Here is a 17,294-nt window from a genome sequence, read left to right as displayed (position 1 = left end):
TCAGTCTCTGCCATAACTTCAAAGTGTTTCACTTTACAAATTCCGTTTCTTATGAAGACTGCCAAGCAAGACTGCTGAATAAACATAAAAACCCTGAAAACCTGGTACCTGAATAAACTCAGCATTAGCCATATCATACGCCATAGGCGCTTCGATTACTGGGGCCAGCTTTAATAGTAATTAGATATTATCTCGCGGGCCAAAGATAATTCCACCGCGGGCCGGATTTGGCCCGCGGGCCTTGAGTTTGACATATATGTTGTAGTGTGAAGGAACAGAAGTGGATGCAGTTACTATTACAAGGGAAGGTGCTCAAAAAGCTGAAAGACCTAAAAGTACATAAGTCACCTGGACCAGATGAACTGCACACTAGAGATTGTAGTGGCATTAGAAATGATCTTTCAAAAATCATTGCACAGTGCCAGAAGACTGGAAAATTGCAGGCTGAGTTGGTGGTAAGGAAGGCAAACACAATGTTAGCATTTCTTTCAAGAGGTCTAGAATACAAGAGCAGAGATGTGATGCTGAGGCTTTATAAGGCACTGGTGAGGGCTCACCTTGAGTATTGTGAACAGTTTTGGGCTCCTCATCTCAGAAAAGAGGAGCGCCCTTTTAAATCAGAAGCAGAGAATTTTTTTTAGCCAAAGGGTGGTGAATTTGGGCCATATGCAGCTGCAGCTGTGGAGGCCAGGTCGTTGGGTATATTTAAGGCAGAGCTTGATGAGTTCTTGATTGGACACGGAATCGAAGGTTACGGGGAGAAGGCCGGGAACTGGGGTTGAGGAAGAGGTATATAAAAATAGGATCAGCCATGACTGAATGGCAGAGCAGACTCAATGGGTCAGATGGCCTAATTCTGCTCCTATGTGTTATTGTCTAATTTGGTGAACTGGCTTGAATATCAGCATGAAAGGTTGACACAATGTAGAAAATGCTGCGTGTTACTCATTAAAGAATTGTCCAAAACCCCATGACAGATTAGTTTTGTCTTGTATATAGTGGTGGTTGTCCGTCACGTCCGGCGATGAAAGGAAACCTGTGGTCCGCTTGTTCCACTGGACTCGTACTTCTGAGCTGAAGTGTGGACCTGCCTCAGTGCTCTTCCACTTTACAAACTCTTTAAAAGTGGAAGAGCCGTTGCACTGGTACAGTTACACAGACTTCACTGAGAGGTCCGAGTCCAGTGGTACGAACCAGCGTCACGAACTGGAGTCTCCTTTGGTTGTCCTGGATGACCATGACTTTATCTGTCCCTCGTCATGCCTTCGCTCCCCACGGAGCGTTGCTGTACCGCCTTCCTGACCGTCCTGTCTGCCGGCGCTGACTTTGCGCGCTGGGCTGACTCGTCCCTAGCTCATACCGGGGTATGAGGCTGCCGGCTACCCTCACCTGGTCAGCCCGCCAGTCCAAGGAGTGTACTGGAGTGCGGTTGCTGTCGTATGCAAACAGCTACTTGGAGCCTCAGATGAGAACTGAGTGTCCGGTGGAGATGAAAGTGGATACAACCAGAGGTGCTACCACTTCCTGGACACCCCAAACACCTCTTTGGCTTGGGTAGTCTCTAAATAGAAACAAGATATAATGAATGCACAAACTGACTGATGGCATAGGATCTGGTTACATTATCCACTAAGTCACTAACAAAATCTAGGACACACAATGGGGAAAATTCATCTCTCAAGATCAAGGTCAGTTGATAAGGTTGAGGTGTGTGCATTTCATACTGTCCCAGCTCCCTATCACATTTCAAAGTTCAGAGTAACACACACAAAATGCAGGAGGAACTCAGCAAGCAGCATCTATGGAGAGAATAAACAGTCAACGTTTCAGGCCAAGACTCTTCATCAGTACTGGAAAGGAAGGGGGAAGAAGCCAAAATAAACTTAATATCAAAGTATCTGTTACGGTAAGTTTCATTTTCTTGCAGGCATTTACAAGTACATTTTATGATAAGGCATACATAAACAGAAAAAGATAGGCAAACAACTGATGTTCAAAGGAAGACAAGACAGCAAATCAGTATGTGTCATAATGAGCACATGAGTTGTAAAGAGTCTGCAGGTCATAGAAACTGTTCAGGGCAGTAGTGAATGAGGTTATACACACCCGTTCAGGAGTCTGATGCTTGTACTGTTTGCTGAATCTGGTGGTGTGGGATCAAAGGCTCCTGTACCTCCTGACCAAAGGCAGTAGGAGTGGGCATGTCCTGGATGGTGGGTGCCTTTCATAAAAGCGCTCAGTGGTGGGGAGGATTTTGCCTGTTTGGACTGAGTGGTATTAACCATTTCCATTCCTGCAACCAGATTAAGAAATAGAGGCGCCACTGTAACCTGCTTAGTGAAGACACTTATGAGCTGGTCCCAGGACAGATCCTCTGATATATTGATAGCAAGGAATATAAAGCTATTGATCCTCTCCACCTTCACTCCTTTAATGAGGACTGGCTTATGGATCCCATTTCTCTTCCTGTAGTCGAAAATCAGCTCTTTGGTTTTGCGGACATTGAGTAAGTGATGGTTTTTGTGACACTATTCAACCAGATTCTCAATCTCCCTCCTATATGCTGATACATCACCGCCTTTGATTCAGACAACAGTTCCAGTTCCCACAGGACTGCAGATGTTGGTTGAGTCACTGAACACACTCAAGGCCAGAACAGATTTTTGGATAACCTCCGTTATAGCATGTTGAAAGGACAGTATGGTCTAAACCCACTCCTATATATTGATTCAAGTGCATTATGGTGAAACACGGATGCCTGGAAAGACCATTGAACATCCAGGTGTTCATTTGGTATCGAAGTATGTATATATCAGCACATAATTCCTTGAGATTAATTTTCTCAAGTGAGGTAGTGTTCATGGTTTCAATATCCATTTAGGAATCAGATGGCAGAGGGGAAAAGTTGTTCCTGAATCACTGTGTGCCTTCTGCTGTCACTGACATTCCCATGAATAAAAAATGCTTCCCTCAAAAGGCATTCATGACGCTGATCTTCAAACTATTTACACTTTCATTTGCTATTTCCAGTAAATGAATGTCTTCTGCACCATATTTTCTGCCAAAGGAATCTATAGGCTCACTTTCCGGAACTCGAGTTCTCAGTATAATACACCATTTACAGTACTCATTATTATTCCACAATTTGTCCTCTTTTGCACAATGGTAGCATCAGCCTTTGCTATTTGGGTTTTCATAAATTCTTTTGTATTCTTGTCAATGTCTCCAAGAAAATAAATCTCAAGGAAATATATGCGGATATATACATCAATAATAAATGTACCCTGAACTACAGATTTCTGTAGTGGTCTCTTCCAATGGTGGGACAACCGGCCGCTGTAAATTATCCTCAGTATGTGGGTAAGGGGTAGAACCTGGGGAGAATAGAATGGAACTAGCACCATTTAGTGATCAATGGTTAGCACAGAGTGGGTAGGTCACAGGTTCTGTTTCACTATACGATGCTGTGGTGTTTCATTTTAAGCTGTTCTAATGGGATATACACCATACAGCAGAGCGTTGTGCGTGGATGTGCCTTCCCGTTAAATAGATGAAACCAATAGATAGCGCTAGGATGCAATGTTTTTGAAGTGAACTCTCTCAAATTATTTTCTTTATATACCAGCAAGTCCACGTGACAGGAAGTGGGAAAGTGATGAACCTCACTTATAGACATTCAAACCCAGCACTTCCATTACAGGAAAGAAAATAGGTCACAATTCAAAAGGCAAGAACAGTCGAGTTAGAGCAGAGCAAGACTTAGAAAAGTCTAATCTTTATGTAAAGACCTTACTTCTGTCAGCGCTGAAAACTCCAATCACTGGTTGGCTGTGTTATTAAAATACTCTAGGTGCATCACAAGACCAAATTGATACTTGCAATAATACTAATTAAGCAAATGTGCAACTCTCGTTCATTACTGTCTCTAACAGAAAGCATGCAAGAACAAAGGTAATAATCAGCATGATTTTCAAAGGGACCGCACCTGCTCACTGCCTGTTTTAGAACTGATTAGCAGACAAGTGGGACAGCCTGTTCAAAATATCACACACCAGGTTGATAAGCTAAAAATATACTTGCATGGGATACCTTTCCTTTTGTTCATTGCCACTAGTTGGCTGCCCCCAGTTTGCTACAGGGTTCTATTCACGAGATTGGTTCCGGGACCCTCTGCGGATAAGGAGGGCCAACTGTACTGTCCATCTGATATACTAGCAGTTTGTTACAAATTGTTCTCATGAATAAAACCCTGTAGCAAACTGGGGGCAGCCAACTAGTGGCAATGAACAAAAGGAAAGGTATCCCATGCTCATCCCTTATTAACCTGTCTGAATGCAGTGGTCTTTAGGACCCAGCGGAACCCCGGAGTTTATTTAACCTGTCTCACTGCGGTGGGCATTAAGACCCGGTGCAGCTCTGAATCGGCAATGTTTCTGTTTACGAAAATAAGGTGGAAATAATAAAGCGATCAGAAAGAGGTGAAACGCTAACGGTCATTGGAAAAGTGTTAGGCTAGTCAGTCAACGATCGGAACAATTTTAATGGAGCATGTGAAAGGCCCTGCCCCAATGAAAGCTACAAGTATTACTAAGCAACGCAGTGGTTTAATTATCGAAATACGTATGTTTCTTAAGTGTTTTATATGCAGAGAAAAATAAAATATATACTATATACTAAGAAAAACGTTTGACTAACCAACGCTAAATAATACCGGATGTACCTGTTCTGACTTCAAATCCGACTTAAAGACAGACACAGGAACAGAACTCCTTTGTAACCCAGGGACTGCCTGTGCTTTTAAATCATTTCTAGATTACTTATAATACCTAACACAATGTAAATTCTATGCAAATAGTTGTTATACTGTATTGTTTAGGGGGTAATGACAAGAAAAAAGTCTGTATATGCTCAAACGAGTGCTGGAGAGAGAACTTCCAGGTTTTCCCGCTCAGCAGTTGGTTGAATCCACGAATAAGGAGAGCCGAACATTATCATAGAAACAGTAGTTCAAGCAGCGATCACCTGGACTCAGACTCAGGGAGCGAGTATACCCAGTTCTGCTAGGCCCCAAGCAGCCCTCAACTGGTCTGTCTTTGTACAGAGAATAGACACGAGAAAATACATTCACAACTGGCAGGAGATGCCTGAAGCCCTCAACAGCTGGTGAAGCCTCTCCCATCCATCCCACCCGTCTCCCAAATAACTTGATTCTATGAACAGGCTGACCCCAAGATGGCCTTTTATAACATGGGGAGGGGCCTGTGCTCAAAATGTTCCAAGGAGCAATCAAAGGCTACACACAAGCCTCTATTCTCCCCACCAAAGTAATCAGAAGGATGCAGTGAAATTTAACCCGACTATAATCCCTAGAAAGGAACGTAACACATTGAGAGTAACAGAACAAATCACAAACCAACAAGGCAGCAACACAATCACTCAACTGTTTACACAAGAATCCCCATCACACAGCCTAAGGAGACGTGGAGAAGAGCTCAGCCACTTCTGTAGTGTAATATATAAATGAAACACAAGAACAGTTCAATGAGAAATTTATTAATGAATCTGAGATCATTTGTAATATTTACTTCTTCTTGGACACACCGACTGTGCGTCCTCTCCGGCCTGTGGTCTTGGTGTGCTGGCCACGCACACGGAGACTGCAGAGGGAAAAGTAGTCATGTCAGAGCGAGCAACACCCAGCAGGGCTTTACCAGTATAAAATCCCCAACATAAATACAAGACATATTAACACTATCACAACTGCTGACTAGAACCTGAACTAGATCTGGCACAGCAGTTAATGCCTATCCCTGGCAGCTCCATGAACACAGGATCGATCCCAAACAGGGGTTGTATGAAGTCTGATTCATGCAGAGGTGATTGTGGAAGTTTCCTCCCACACACTAAAGGCAGGGTAACTGGCTACCGTAAATGACCCTAATACCCTTTGACTGTAAATTACAGTGGAATAGCTAAAAGACTCATGAGATAAGGGACTTGATGGAAAGTGTGAAGATACAAGTTGTAAGACACAGGGAAGAAGAGGAATAGAACTAATGGGATTGCTCCCTGCGAGTCAGCTGTTCTGCACAGGTCAAATTGACTCAAAACACCAAATGCCCTACACACAACTGTGGAAGACTCTACAGCTGGCAAAGCATGTGTCTTGTTAGTCAAGGAACAGAGCTGAAGAGTTTGTAAGTTATAGAACTCTAGTCTGGTCACATCTGGAGTATTGCTTTCAGTTCTGGTTGGCCCAAGAACGTCAATGCTTTGGGGAAGGTGTAGAAGGTTTACCAGGATGCTGCCTAACCCTGACTGGCAAAACAAAATTGTTATGGAAACAGTAATGAAGAATCCTTCTACATCTGAGTGTGACGGTATTCCTGAGTCTCCACCCGGGACTTGTATGACCGACAGTAGTGAAAACCAAGAGAAAGGTTACTGACATAACGTAGATAGGCAGAACAAATGTGCAGGAAGTAGCATATGGACACTGTGTTGACAAAACAGGATTAGTGCGGTTGGGCATTTGATTGTTAACTGTGTCAGCACTACACTGTGGGCTCAAGGGCCTGTTCCAGCAATGTAACGTTTTATGTTCAGATACTGTCCTCTCTCTCAGACTGTTGAAGAGTACCAATTTGCTTTTGTAATACTGGAGGAACTAGTCAGCACACAAACAAGGATCTCTGATCAAGAGCTTTGCCCATGCAAGGCAAGGAAAAGAATGCGTGATCAACACCCCTACATGAAGTGCAGGCAATGGCCAGGCACATTTACCTATCCATTAGTCAATGCTGGACATCCAACAGCACATCACCTGGCCAAAGATAAAACTACCCAGTGATCCAAGAGCTTGGGGATACTGAGAATAACCCCTTCGCACATTTTCAATGCCAGCCACTGTCACTGATGCATACAGTCACCTCCCGAGCAACAGAACTCACCCCCAGAAGTGCCGCAGACCCCTGTGTGCACGGATCTTCTTCAACCGCTCCAGATCCTCACGCAGTTTGTTGTCTAGACCGTTGGCCAAGACCTGAAAGATTACAAACCAAAAGTTAATGCATTCAAATAAGTAATAGCATGTACAGATTGGATGAGGCACAGCCAAGGGTGTGCTAGATCGAGAAATACACAGATGAGCACAGATCACACAGGTTAACCACTTTCTTTACTGTAGACAGAATCTAACTTGCTGCACAGAAGGAAGTCTTTTGTGGCTCTGCTAGTGTTTGCCTTTCATGCAGACACCCACCTGTCTACATCACCAGATCCTGCTGGGCAGAAAAACACACACAGATGAAACACGTGCCAGATAAAAGACCACTTCTCTGCTGGTGTTACTGGAACCATGGGTGCTTTAGGCCAGGACAGGACCCAGTTTCTGTCCTCGCAGGTCAGAAACATGGAACAGTACAGCACAGGAAAAGACCTCTGGCCAATGATGCTGTGCTGAATTTTGTTAAAACTATAATTTTACCTAACTAACCCTTTTCACTCTACTTTCTGTGGCCAAAAGACTTTACTGCATTCCACGTCCTTCTCTGGAAGCACATATCAGGTACCTATCACCTTTAAAAAACAACTTGCATACCTTTGAACATGTCCCCTCACCTGAAATGCACGCACTGTAGTATTAGATATTTCAACCTTTGGGGGGGGGGGGGGGAGAACTCCTTTATTAATGCCTCTCAATCTTATAAACCTCTATTGAGTCTCCCCTCAGCTTCCACCAAAATGGTGTAGAGAAAGATGAAATTTGAGTTCCTTCTAAAACCTACTAATATGGGCAAATGGACAGAACTGATGAGAAGCAACTCAGATTAGTTAGGAAGGGAATGGGAACTTTTCCCACAGGCTGACAGACAGCAAAGTCAATTTAAAAAAAACCTGCTGGAAGAACTTGATGTCTGGGAGCATCTGTGGGGGAAAATTGAAGGGTCTGGACTCAAAACACTGGTCACTGACCAGAACACCTCCACAAATGTTGTCTGAGATTCCTCCAGTAGTTTATTCTTTGCTCCTTTCACACACTATTTAGTATTTAGCCAGAATCAAGAACAGGTACTTCCAGCTATCATACCCATGCCAATCCAATCACTTGAATGCATCTATGCTCTCCAACTTCTCAATCTCAAAAATAAACGCACAGGGACAGTGTAAGAATATTAAAAATTGTACGACTATTCATCTCCTTCCACAATAAAACAGTAATTGAATGATGCCCTGAATATCACTCCCGAACAGCACACTGAGTGAATACAGAACACAGTCCTATTTCCATCAGGGAGCTTGAATCTGAATTGTGCATCCATCTGAGGAAGTTTCTCAACACTGTATAATGACACTGGAGTACTCCAATATCTGACACAGCCAGTTTTGTCAAGCAGACAGTGCCACTGCAAGTACTCACATGAAGCACTGCCTCAAGAAGGAAGCATCTAATATCAAGAACCAGTACTACCCAAGTCATGCCCTCTTCCCACTGCTACTGTCAGTCAGGGTTTACAGAAACTGGAAGTCCCACATAACCAGATTCAGGAACAGCTACTTTTCTACAACCACCATGATCCTGATCTTGAATGAACCTGCACAAGCAAAATGCAGGGCTACATGAGAGGGGTTAAATTAGAGTAAATGGTCAGCATTTCATTGTGGGCTAAAGTACTGTACTGTGCTCTACTGCTCTATGTTCTATCACACAGTATAATCTTGGAAGAAATACCAGTTTAGTGCTCTGTAACATCTTATCAAGCAATGCACCGCATTGAATACTCTCATACCTGGCTGTATTTGCCGTCTTTGACATCCTTCTGTCTGTTCAGGAACCAGTCAGGGATCTTGTACTGTCGTGGGTTCTGCATGATGGTTATAATGCGTTCAACCTGCAGGCAGATAGGACAAATCAGCAGGTTTCTAACTAAGTGCATCTCTATCTTGTCCAGGGCATTTGCTCCTGAATGTTAAAAGATTGGTCAGTCAGTGAGACATACACATGCATACATGGCACAACACGAGCCAGCTTCAAAGACAAGCCACCCTGCCATCAAGGATATCTTCAAAAGGCAGTGCCAAAAGTTAGTGGCACCCAACAGCTAGGACACTCAAAACCCTAGGTATGACCACTTATCACCATCATCAGGGAGGGGGTACAGGAGCCTGAAGCCACATACTCTATGTCTTAGGAACGACCCCTTCCTCTCTACAGTAGATTTTTGAAAGGCCTATACACCGATACACAACCTAAGATTATACTAATCTTTTATGTCTTGCACTGCTGCCAGGAAAATCCATACATCAGTAATAATGAATGTGAGTTGGATTCTGGTGAGGAGGCCAAAAGAGCACTGCACTTAGTAAGCATGAAGATGCATTGTCACGGACTATCAGAACAGTCCAGCCGATGTGCAATGTAAGAGGAAGTCTTTAAGGTGTTCTATCATGTGGGGAGAACTACGGAAGAAATCCCACTGTGTGGGACCCAAGGAACTAAGACTTCTGCAGAAACAGAAGGGCAGGGGTTTCAAAACAAGCATTCTCAGAAAGTTAGGCAGTAGATGCTTAGAGCACTCAAGACAGATCAAAGAAGCTGGAATTGGGAACACAGTGGATCGAGCAGCATTGCTATAGGTAAGGAACTGTTTACATTTTTGGTCAAAAACCTGAAAACAGACAGTTTGACCTGAAATATCGACAATGCCTTTCTTCCAATGCTGCTGGACTGGCTGAGGTCTTCTACCATTGTTTTACTCACAACACATCAATGGATCCTCGGGCACTGATGTACACAGGGTCACCTCTGTAAACTGTTAACACAGCAGGTCGGCGTGAGGCAGGGTAATGGAGCAACAGCAAGTCCATTTCGTGTTGGTATTCTCATTTATAGTCCTCGATCCCACATTATAAAGTTTGTACTGCATTCTATCCAACAACTACTAATCAGTACAATCAAAGCTGTTTGCCAGGTCCCCAGATGCAATGACTCACCTCCTCTTCGGAAAGCTCTCCGGCTCTCTTGCTCAAGTCAATATCCGCTTTCCTCAGCACCACATGAGCATAGCGTCTCCCAACACCCTGAAAACAGATTATTGCAGACAATTAAAGAGGCTCACAACTACAGCAGCAGAATCAATATCCCGAAGGCATTACATCAGGCCGCTGGAGCAAATGAAAGCAAATATTGCCGAGATTCAGGGAAGGTATGGGACTAATTGCATCTAGCTCTTCACAAACACCATGTTCTTTAGAGCGTCCTTAACCTAAGCTGCATCAAATCGGCACATCAACCCCACACGCACCTTCAAAACACCAGCAGGTCAGTCAGCATCTGTGGGAGCAGTGAGATAGCCGACATATTCGGCCGAGGCCCTGCACCCAGACTGTACAACAGACATCTCAGAGAAAGCTGGGGTGGGGGCAGGGATGGGATGAGGCAGGATTGAAAACACGTGGCCAACACAATGTTCAGTCCTGGCCTGGCACAGCTGTAATCTTAGACAATAAGACAAAAGCAAAATTAGGCCATTCCATCCATCAAGTCTGCACCACCATGGCTAATTTATTATCCCTCTCATCCCCATTCTCTGGCCTTCTCCTCAAAGTACCAATATAATTTTACCCCATTTCAGATCAACAAAAATAACAATGACCAAAAATGAACAAAACACTATCAAATACACAAAACTCCAGCAAAGTGCCGATAAATGAGATAGGTTAACCAGTCTGAAGAGGGGAGACTATCGAACAGAGTGGACAATGGTACAGTCATAAGCGGAAGAGTGCTTAAAACCAGAAAACAAGAGACTGCAGATTTTAAATCTGGAGTAAAAGTCAAACTACTGCAGGAACTCAGCAGGCCAGGCAGTACCTGTGCATGTAAAGGGACGGCCGAACATTCCCGTCAGGCCTAATGCAGACAATTTGAGGTTCACAATAGATAGCAGCACACGGGGAAGGTATGGAACTGAAATGAAGTAATTCTCCCTCCCGCCGTAGAAGCAGTTCGACCCATTGACTTTCTCCAGCAGTTTGTCTTGTGGTCAGAAGATAAGAGAACAGTTAAAGTCAGAGTGCGGCAGGCTGAACTAAGAACCAAAGGAGAGTGATGGACTTTCAAACGCTGAGCAGACCACAGCAAGAATGAGCTAATAGATGCTTCGGATCTACAATTTTATGTCAGAGTCAAATACAGTAAACCCTGACACTGCACTATTTGGAAACTGTGATGGCAAGAGCTCCCTTGAAATGAGCAGAGCATGGGGAATTGCTCCTCAGGAGAGTGTGGGAGCTGGATCATTGCAAGTAGTACAGAAGTAGGCAGATAAATTTTAGATGAAGGAATTGAGGGTTATGGGGAACTGGCACAGAAGTGGCAATGCTGGCATAAATTGGGCACAATCATATTGAATAGTGGGGCTTGAGGTGCCGAATGGCTTACTCTAGTTCCTTATAATAACATACATGTGGAAACAATTGACATTTCCAGCTGTTTCCAAAGGGCAGGGAATGGGAGCAGCAGCTTTCTGGAGGCCTGTGGGTTGCAGAGATAGGTAAAAATACAATGCTGTGAGTGCACTGCCACCCAACCACACAACAGCAGCAACACTGGGAAGGCAGAGGTCTGCCTGCCTGACTATTTTATGGGTGAAGGAAGGTAATTATCTTTGCAGAATGAAATTAGCGGTTCTAACGAAAATGGCACTGACCAATGCTTTTGAAGAGACAAGAATTTGGAGTAGGGGTAGGAGTTTAAAGACAGAGGTCAAGGGTTTGAGAGGGGCAATAATGAGGAGCAGGAACAGTCAGTTTAGATTGAATGGTTGACCAATGGCGCCCTAGGACAGCGGTATCCCAATTATTCTCCATTTATATGAAAGATTTGCTAGAGATAAAGTGTTCAATCGTCACAAAACTGTACGGCGGCTTGAGAGGGCCGTGTATGAGGAAAGAGGAATTCAGGGTAGCAATTGATGAAATTGAGACAGGCTGGTGCAGAGGCACCTGGGTCTGCTGGTACACGAATCACTGCGGGTACAGCAGTTAACGCTGACCATCACTAGGGTAGAGACTTGTTGCTAACCCTGGGGAAACCACACCAGGTATAGAGGGAGTGCAGTAAAGCTTCACCCCATTGACTCCAGTATCAGGGTCCAAGAGAGTTAACAGACTGGCCTTTTACATTCAAAAGAAAAACATTTCCCCTGTTTGGGGGGGGATTGTCTGGAGCAAGTCTCACAGTCTCCAGATTAGGGATCTTTACCGAGTAGGGTATAACTCACCATGAGGTCAGCAAAGGCTCCGTCACAAAGTACAATTCCAATAGGCCCCTTCAGAAACTGATGCTTTGCTAAGTCAACTTTAAATGCAGACACCAGGCACGAGTGGGTTGAGTGTTGTGGAAGAAAATTATAAAAGCTTGACTAGCTAGATATTGCTCAAGATCTGGGTCAGGAGGGTGACAGGATGAGAGGCAGACACCGCCAAGCTATCGATAGCCAGATGAGGATCATGCCAGTGGCGAGGTATTGTTAACCCTTCTCCAAGATGCCTAGCAAGTAACAAATACAGGAACAAAATGTAGGCATGTAGCTATTATTTTGTGTATTGCATGGGAACGTTAGTAAACCTGTTACCCAAGAAGTGTTTAGCTGTTGGCTACTGACCAAAATTTACTGTATAAATCTAAGCTGAAATTTGACATTGTCAGCCGTAAGACAACTCCCTGTGCTCACGTAATAAAAGGGTTAACCACATACCGAGGACTGTGTTCCTATTTCTGTTACCTAACTGATTAAAGCCTCTCAGTGTTTGGTGGCGAAATTCTTCTGCAGGCGTGCAATCAGGAGCAGGAAAACTAAGGTTCAGAAAGCTGAGTCAGGTGTGCTGCTAGAGCAAGTTTCATCTTGCTTGACCAGATAAAAAAAAAACAAAATTTACAAATCGACACTGACTGGTTCTGTTTTCAACACCCCCTTAAACCCATAAGCACCCAGTTGTCCTTGCTCCCTTTAAATGTAGCAAGATCACAAAGTTTACCATGAAAGTAGGAAGTCTGATGGACTAATATGAGTAACATCCAATAGTTCACTACCACCAAATTCTTCAGGGTGCCAGAGTACAGAGCTTTGTTGTAGTTCAGGACAGAAATCCATAAACTAGTGGACATTAATTGAGCATGGGATATGGGGCAAATACAAGTACAAGAACACAGGAGATCAACCATGAATGGTTGAACAAGTACAAGAACCCAAACGGCTCACTCCTGCTTCGATTTTTAATTTAAATATAAATAAAACATCTTATTTCATTGTTCTGCTGGGAAGTTCAGCATGAGATAAGTTCCAACCAAGTTAGGGCACCAAATTCATTTCCTTAAGATGACACCGTCCAAATTCTGGCTACAGGTACAATGAATCAAATGATGCAACTGAAGTTATCATATTATCTATCATCTTCTATGCTACGCCATTCCAGTCAACAACACCTAAATCATGGCACAGTGAATACAAGATCATGTGCTAAGACCACTACCAATGCACACTTGGTTTTCCTCCAAAAGAGGTTTAATTGGTTCCTGAAATCAGCAGTTCACAGAATGCTGGATAATACAGCAACCAAGAACTCACACCAGATCATTGAGCTGACTGAAATAAACTCAATGATTTGTTGAAGTTTCTGCAAAACCACTTCATACCTGTAAAATTAACTAGAAACTAAACTTCAGCTAAATTATATTACTCAGGCAGCAGATTTGATCACAGAAGCCTAAGAACAACCAGACTAAATCATTTGACACTCTCAGTGGCAATGGTACATTGAGAGGCAGATTGTAACAAATTAAACACACCACATAGATTCAAAGCACAAAGACAAATACAAAAACAGTCCCATCACAGAATCTCGACCAAAAATGCTGACCATCCCTTTGCCTCTGCAGATGCTGTTTGACCCACTGAGACCTTCCAGGTACGGACAAAGGTCAGTGGCTTTAAACACGCTCAGAATGGATGCTTGTGCTAACAGCACTCACTGTTGATCTTGTCAGCTCCAGTCACAAGGAATCAGAGGGGGCCGTCTGACCATTTTAGGATTTCCCGCGTCTTTGTCCCCTTCAGATTTCTGGGCAATCTAAAATTTCAAACCAGGAATTCTCACCTTGATGGCGGTGATAGCGAACGCTATCTTCCTTCGCCCATCTATGTTGGTGTTGAGCACTCGAAGAATGTGCTGGAACTTTTCAGGAATAACCAAGGACTGGAAAAACAAAAGGGAGATTTATTAATAGAGGACAAGACAGAAGAAAGCAAAATTGGATTCTTGGACACTATACACTCCCTCAACATGTGAAACCAAGTTTTAAAAATTAGTAAACTATTCTAAACAAAGAAAGCAAGCTGCTGCTGGAAGTCAACAAGTCAGGCAGCAAAAGGATAGATGGTCAATGTTTTTCTCTATAGATGCTGCCTGGCCACTGAGTTCTTTCAGTAGCTTGAGTTTTGCCGCAGATCTCAGAATTTGCATAGAAGACAGGACCATGTACAACTCAGCACAGAGGAGCTGAGAAAAAAATAAACATTCATCACCAAAGGGAAAACCAGGGAGAGCATTCAGCCCACCAAGCTATATCAGTGCTTCCATTCAGTTTCAGTTCTCAACTCACTTTCCCATACACTGAACAATAGGCAGCTCAGTTAACTCACTACTTGGGCCCCAGAGACCCAGCTTCAGCCCTGACCTGTGGAATATGTGGAGTTTCCATGATCTCTCTGAGTGCAGATTATTTTATTTTACCCATACAGTGCAGGAGGACCTTCCAGCCACTCAGCCCCAGCAAACGCACAACCCTGACCAAATGTAACCTCACTACAGGACTATTTACAATGACCAATTAACCTACCCGGTTTGGCTTTAGACCATGGGAGGAAACCATGTATTCTCTGGAAGATGCACAGACTCCTTACCGAACGGCACTGGAATTGAACTGCGAACTCCAGAATGCCCCAAGTTGTAATAGTGTCACGCTAACCACTACCTTGGAGCTCGATCCAGGTGCTCTGCTTTACTCCCACATCCTGTTAAATGTCCGCTTGTAAACAGACTCAAAGGAGGTGCAAAATTGCAAGATGGAGAAGGGAATGGGATAGGCTGCAGTTCAAAAGGGGTTGACTCAATACATCAACTATTTCCCTCTATATATGCTGCCTGATGCACTAGGATCTTCTAGACGCGCATTGCTACAGATTACAGCGTGGGTACCGTCTCCAATCTGCTCCATGGAAGCCAGGCTACCACCCAAGGTCTTCAGTGGCTTCAAAGCCATGCAAAGACATGTTGATTGAAAGAAATTCCGCATACCCCAGCTTTGGAGGTGCACCCATAACGAGCATGACACCCTGATGTGGCAATTACTCTGCCCAAGCACACAAGAAATCACTGAGCTGTACACAGACCGGTCCATCACAAAAACAGCCTCCCTACCATGGACTCTGCCATTAGGTAGGAGGTACAGAAGACTCAGGTCCCACACCAGCAGGTTCAGGAACAGGTATTAACCCTCAGCCATCAGGCTCTTGACTTCTAATACCAACAACTTTCCTGGTAAACATACAGTCCCTGGTAAATAAAATCTAAGATCGCAGAGCTAGAGTGCTGTACCAGAGGGACATTAGGAGCAGTTGTGCTTCCCATTTGACAGAATCCTGGTCCGTTCCAGACAAAACGATCCAGCTTGATGGTTTACACCACCACCACAGGACAGCAGAGTCTTTCCAAGGCAGAATACATCATGATCCGCTCCTTGAGGTGCACAAATGTGGCGGTCCAAGCACCTTGTGATCATTCATTTCATTTGCCACGAGACATTTCAGCAAATATCTTGGTAGTGGTGTACATCCCACCTCAGGCCAGTGTCAAAACAGGATCTAGACGAACTGAGTGATGTTATCAACAGGCATGAAACAGTTCATCCTAATACCTTCCCCATCATGCTGGGGGATTTTAACCAGGCCAGCTTGAAAAAATCTGTAAACATTCCGTACTAACAAATCACTTGTACAATGAGCCTCCTGGCTCATCCTCATTTTGATTCAGGTACGTAAAAGTTCTCGTAGACACACGCTCATCCACACAGGTTCTAATGAAGTCAGTGACTCATTCAGGCTCGAAGACAAATCCCTGAATACAGCCCAGTCCACTAATCCAAAGCAGCGGAACACACCATCAAAAGCACTCACCATGCCTCAAAAAGCCGGCGTCCAGCATTAAGGACACCCATCACCCTGGTCTCATTGCTACCATGAAGAAGGGGGTACTGAGGCCTAAATGCACACCCTCAACAATTCAGAAATAGCTTCTTCCCCTGTTCCATCCGTTTTCTGAATGGGCATTGAACTCATGAACACTACCTAACTACTACCATGCTGTAATTTAACTATTTATATACTTATTTTTAATATAACTGCTCACTGTAATTCAGTTTTTTTCTGTAAAGTATTGCATACTTTAACTGCTGCAGCAAAGTTGACAAATTCACAATATATGCCCGTGCTACCAAAACTATTAACAGCATGCCAAGCTTTTTTACACTGTATCTCAGAGCATGATCAAGTGAACCTACTTCCCGCCTCCTGCCCCAATCACTGATTCTAGCCGCTACCCCCACCATGGTTGACATTTACTTCACAAGAAATGAGCGGTACCCCAGCAACAACCCCTCAGTCCCACTTCTCCTCCCCGGGGAACAGCTTCCACCCCCCCTCCCCCAAACAAGTACCTCTCACTGGTCCGGGCAACACTCTAGCCTCACTCCGGTCTCTCGTCGTGCTGCAGGGTCGCTACGGTCAAAACCGCTTTCCCGTCCCCAGAGCCTGACGATAGTTACCGGCCATCGCTCTACCACCAGCCGTTTGTGCCACCGCTGGGCCCGCGGCCTCAACATCCCACCACCCCCTTCTCCCCAGTACGGCGGATTCCTCCAGTCGGTGGTAAATTGGAAGCGGCCTGACGCAAATGGAGCGAACTCCGGCAAATGGAGTCGGATTAGGGCGGATTGGAAGCGGATGGCAAAGGATTGAGACGGCGGGTCGGGACTCACCATGGCGGCCAAAGCGCTCGCTCGGTCTGAAAGAGGAAAAGGAAGTGAGTCCCGCCGCCTTTATATATGACAGGGAAACGGCTTCCGGCAAGTGCAAGCGCCACGAGTCCGCCCGGAAATCTCATTCTGGGAAATAAGTTCCGCATGAAAACCTCACAGAGAACCAGAACAAACACGAGGGAATCTGCGGATGCTG

At 44.4% G+C, this 17,294-nt stretch overlaps 1 protein-coding gene across 1 annotated transcript; it reads right to left on the bottom strand.

Moving 5' to 3' along the window:
• Positions 1–5,532: 5,532 nt before the first annotated feature.
• Positions 5,533–17,166, bottom strand: rps18 (ribosomal protein S18). Its single transcript, XM_073030201.1, has 6 exons — positions 17,099–17,166; positions 14,161–14,259; positions 9,994–10,080; positions 8,790–8,891; positions 6,951–7,042; positions 5,533–5,657 (listed from the first exon to the last, which is right to left on the bottom strand). The coding sequence occupies exons 1-6, from the start codon at positions 17,099–17,101 to the stop codon at positions 5,582–5,584; spliced, it is 459 nt and encodes a 152-aa protein (XP_072886302.1). The 5' UTR covers positions 17,102–17,166; the 3' UTR covers positions 5,533–5,581.
• Between the last annotated feature and the right edge of the window lie 128 nt (positions 17,167–17,294).

The sequence above is a fragment of the Hemitrygon akajei genome, chromosome 2, assembly GCF_048418815.1.
Source record: "Hemitrygon akajei chromosome 2, sHemAka1.3, whole genome shotgun sequence".
NCBI classification, from domain to species: Eukaryota; Metazoa; Chordata; class Chondrichthyes; order Myliobatiformes; family Dasyatidae; genus Hemitrygon; species Hemitrygon akajei.
This window is presented reverse-complemented; position numbering and strand designations above follow the sequence as displayed.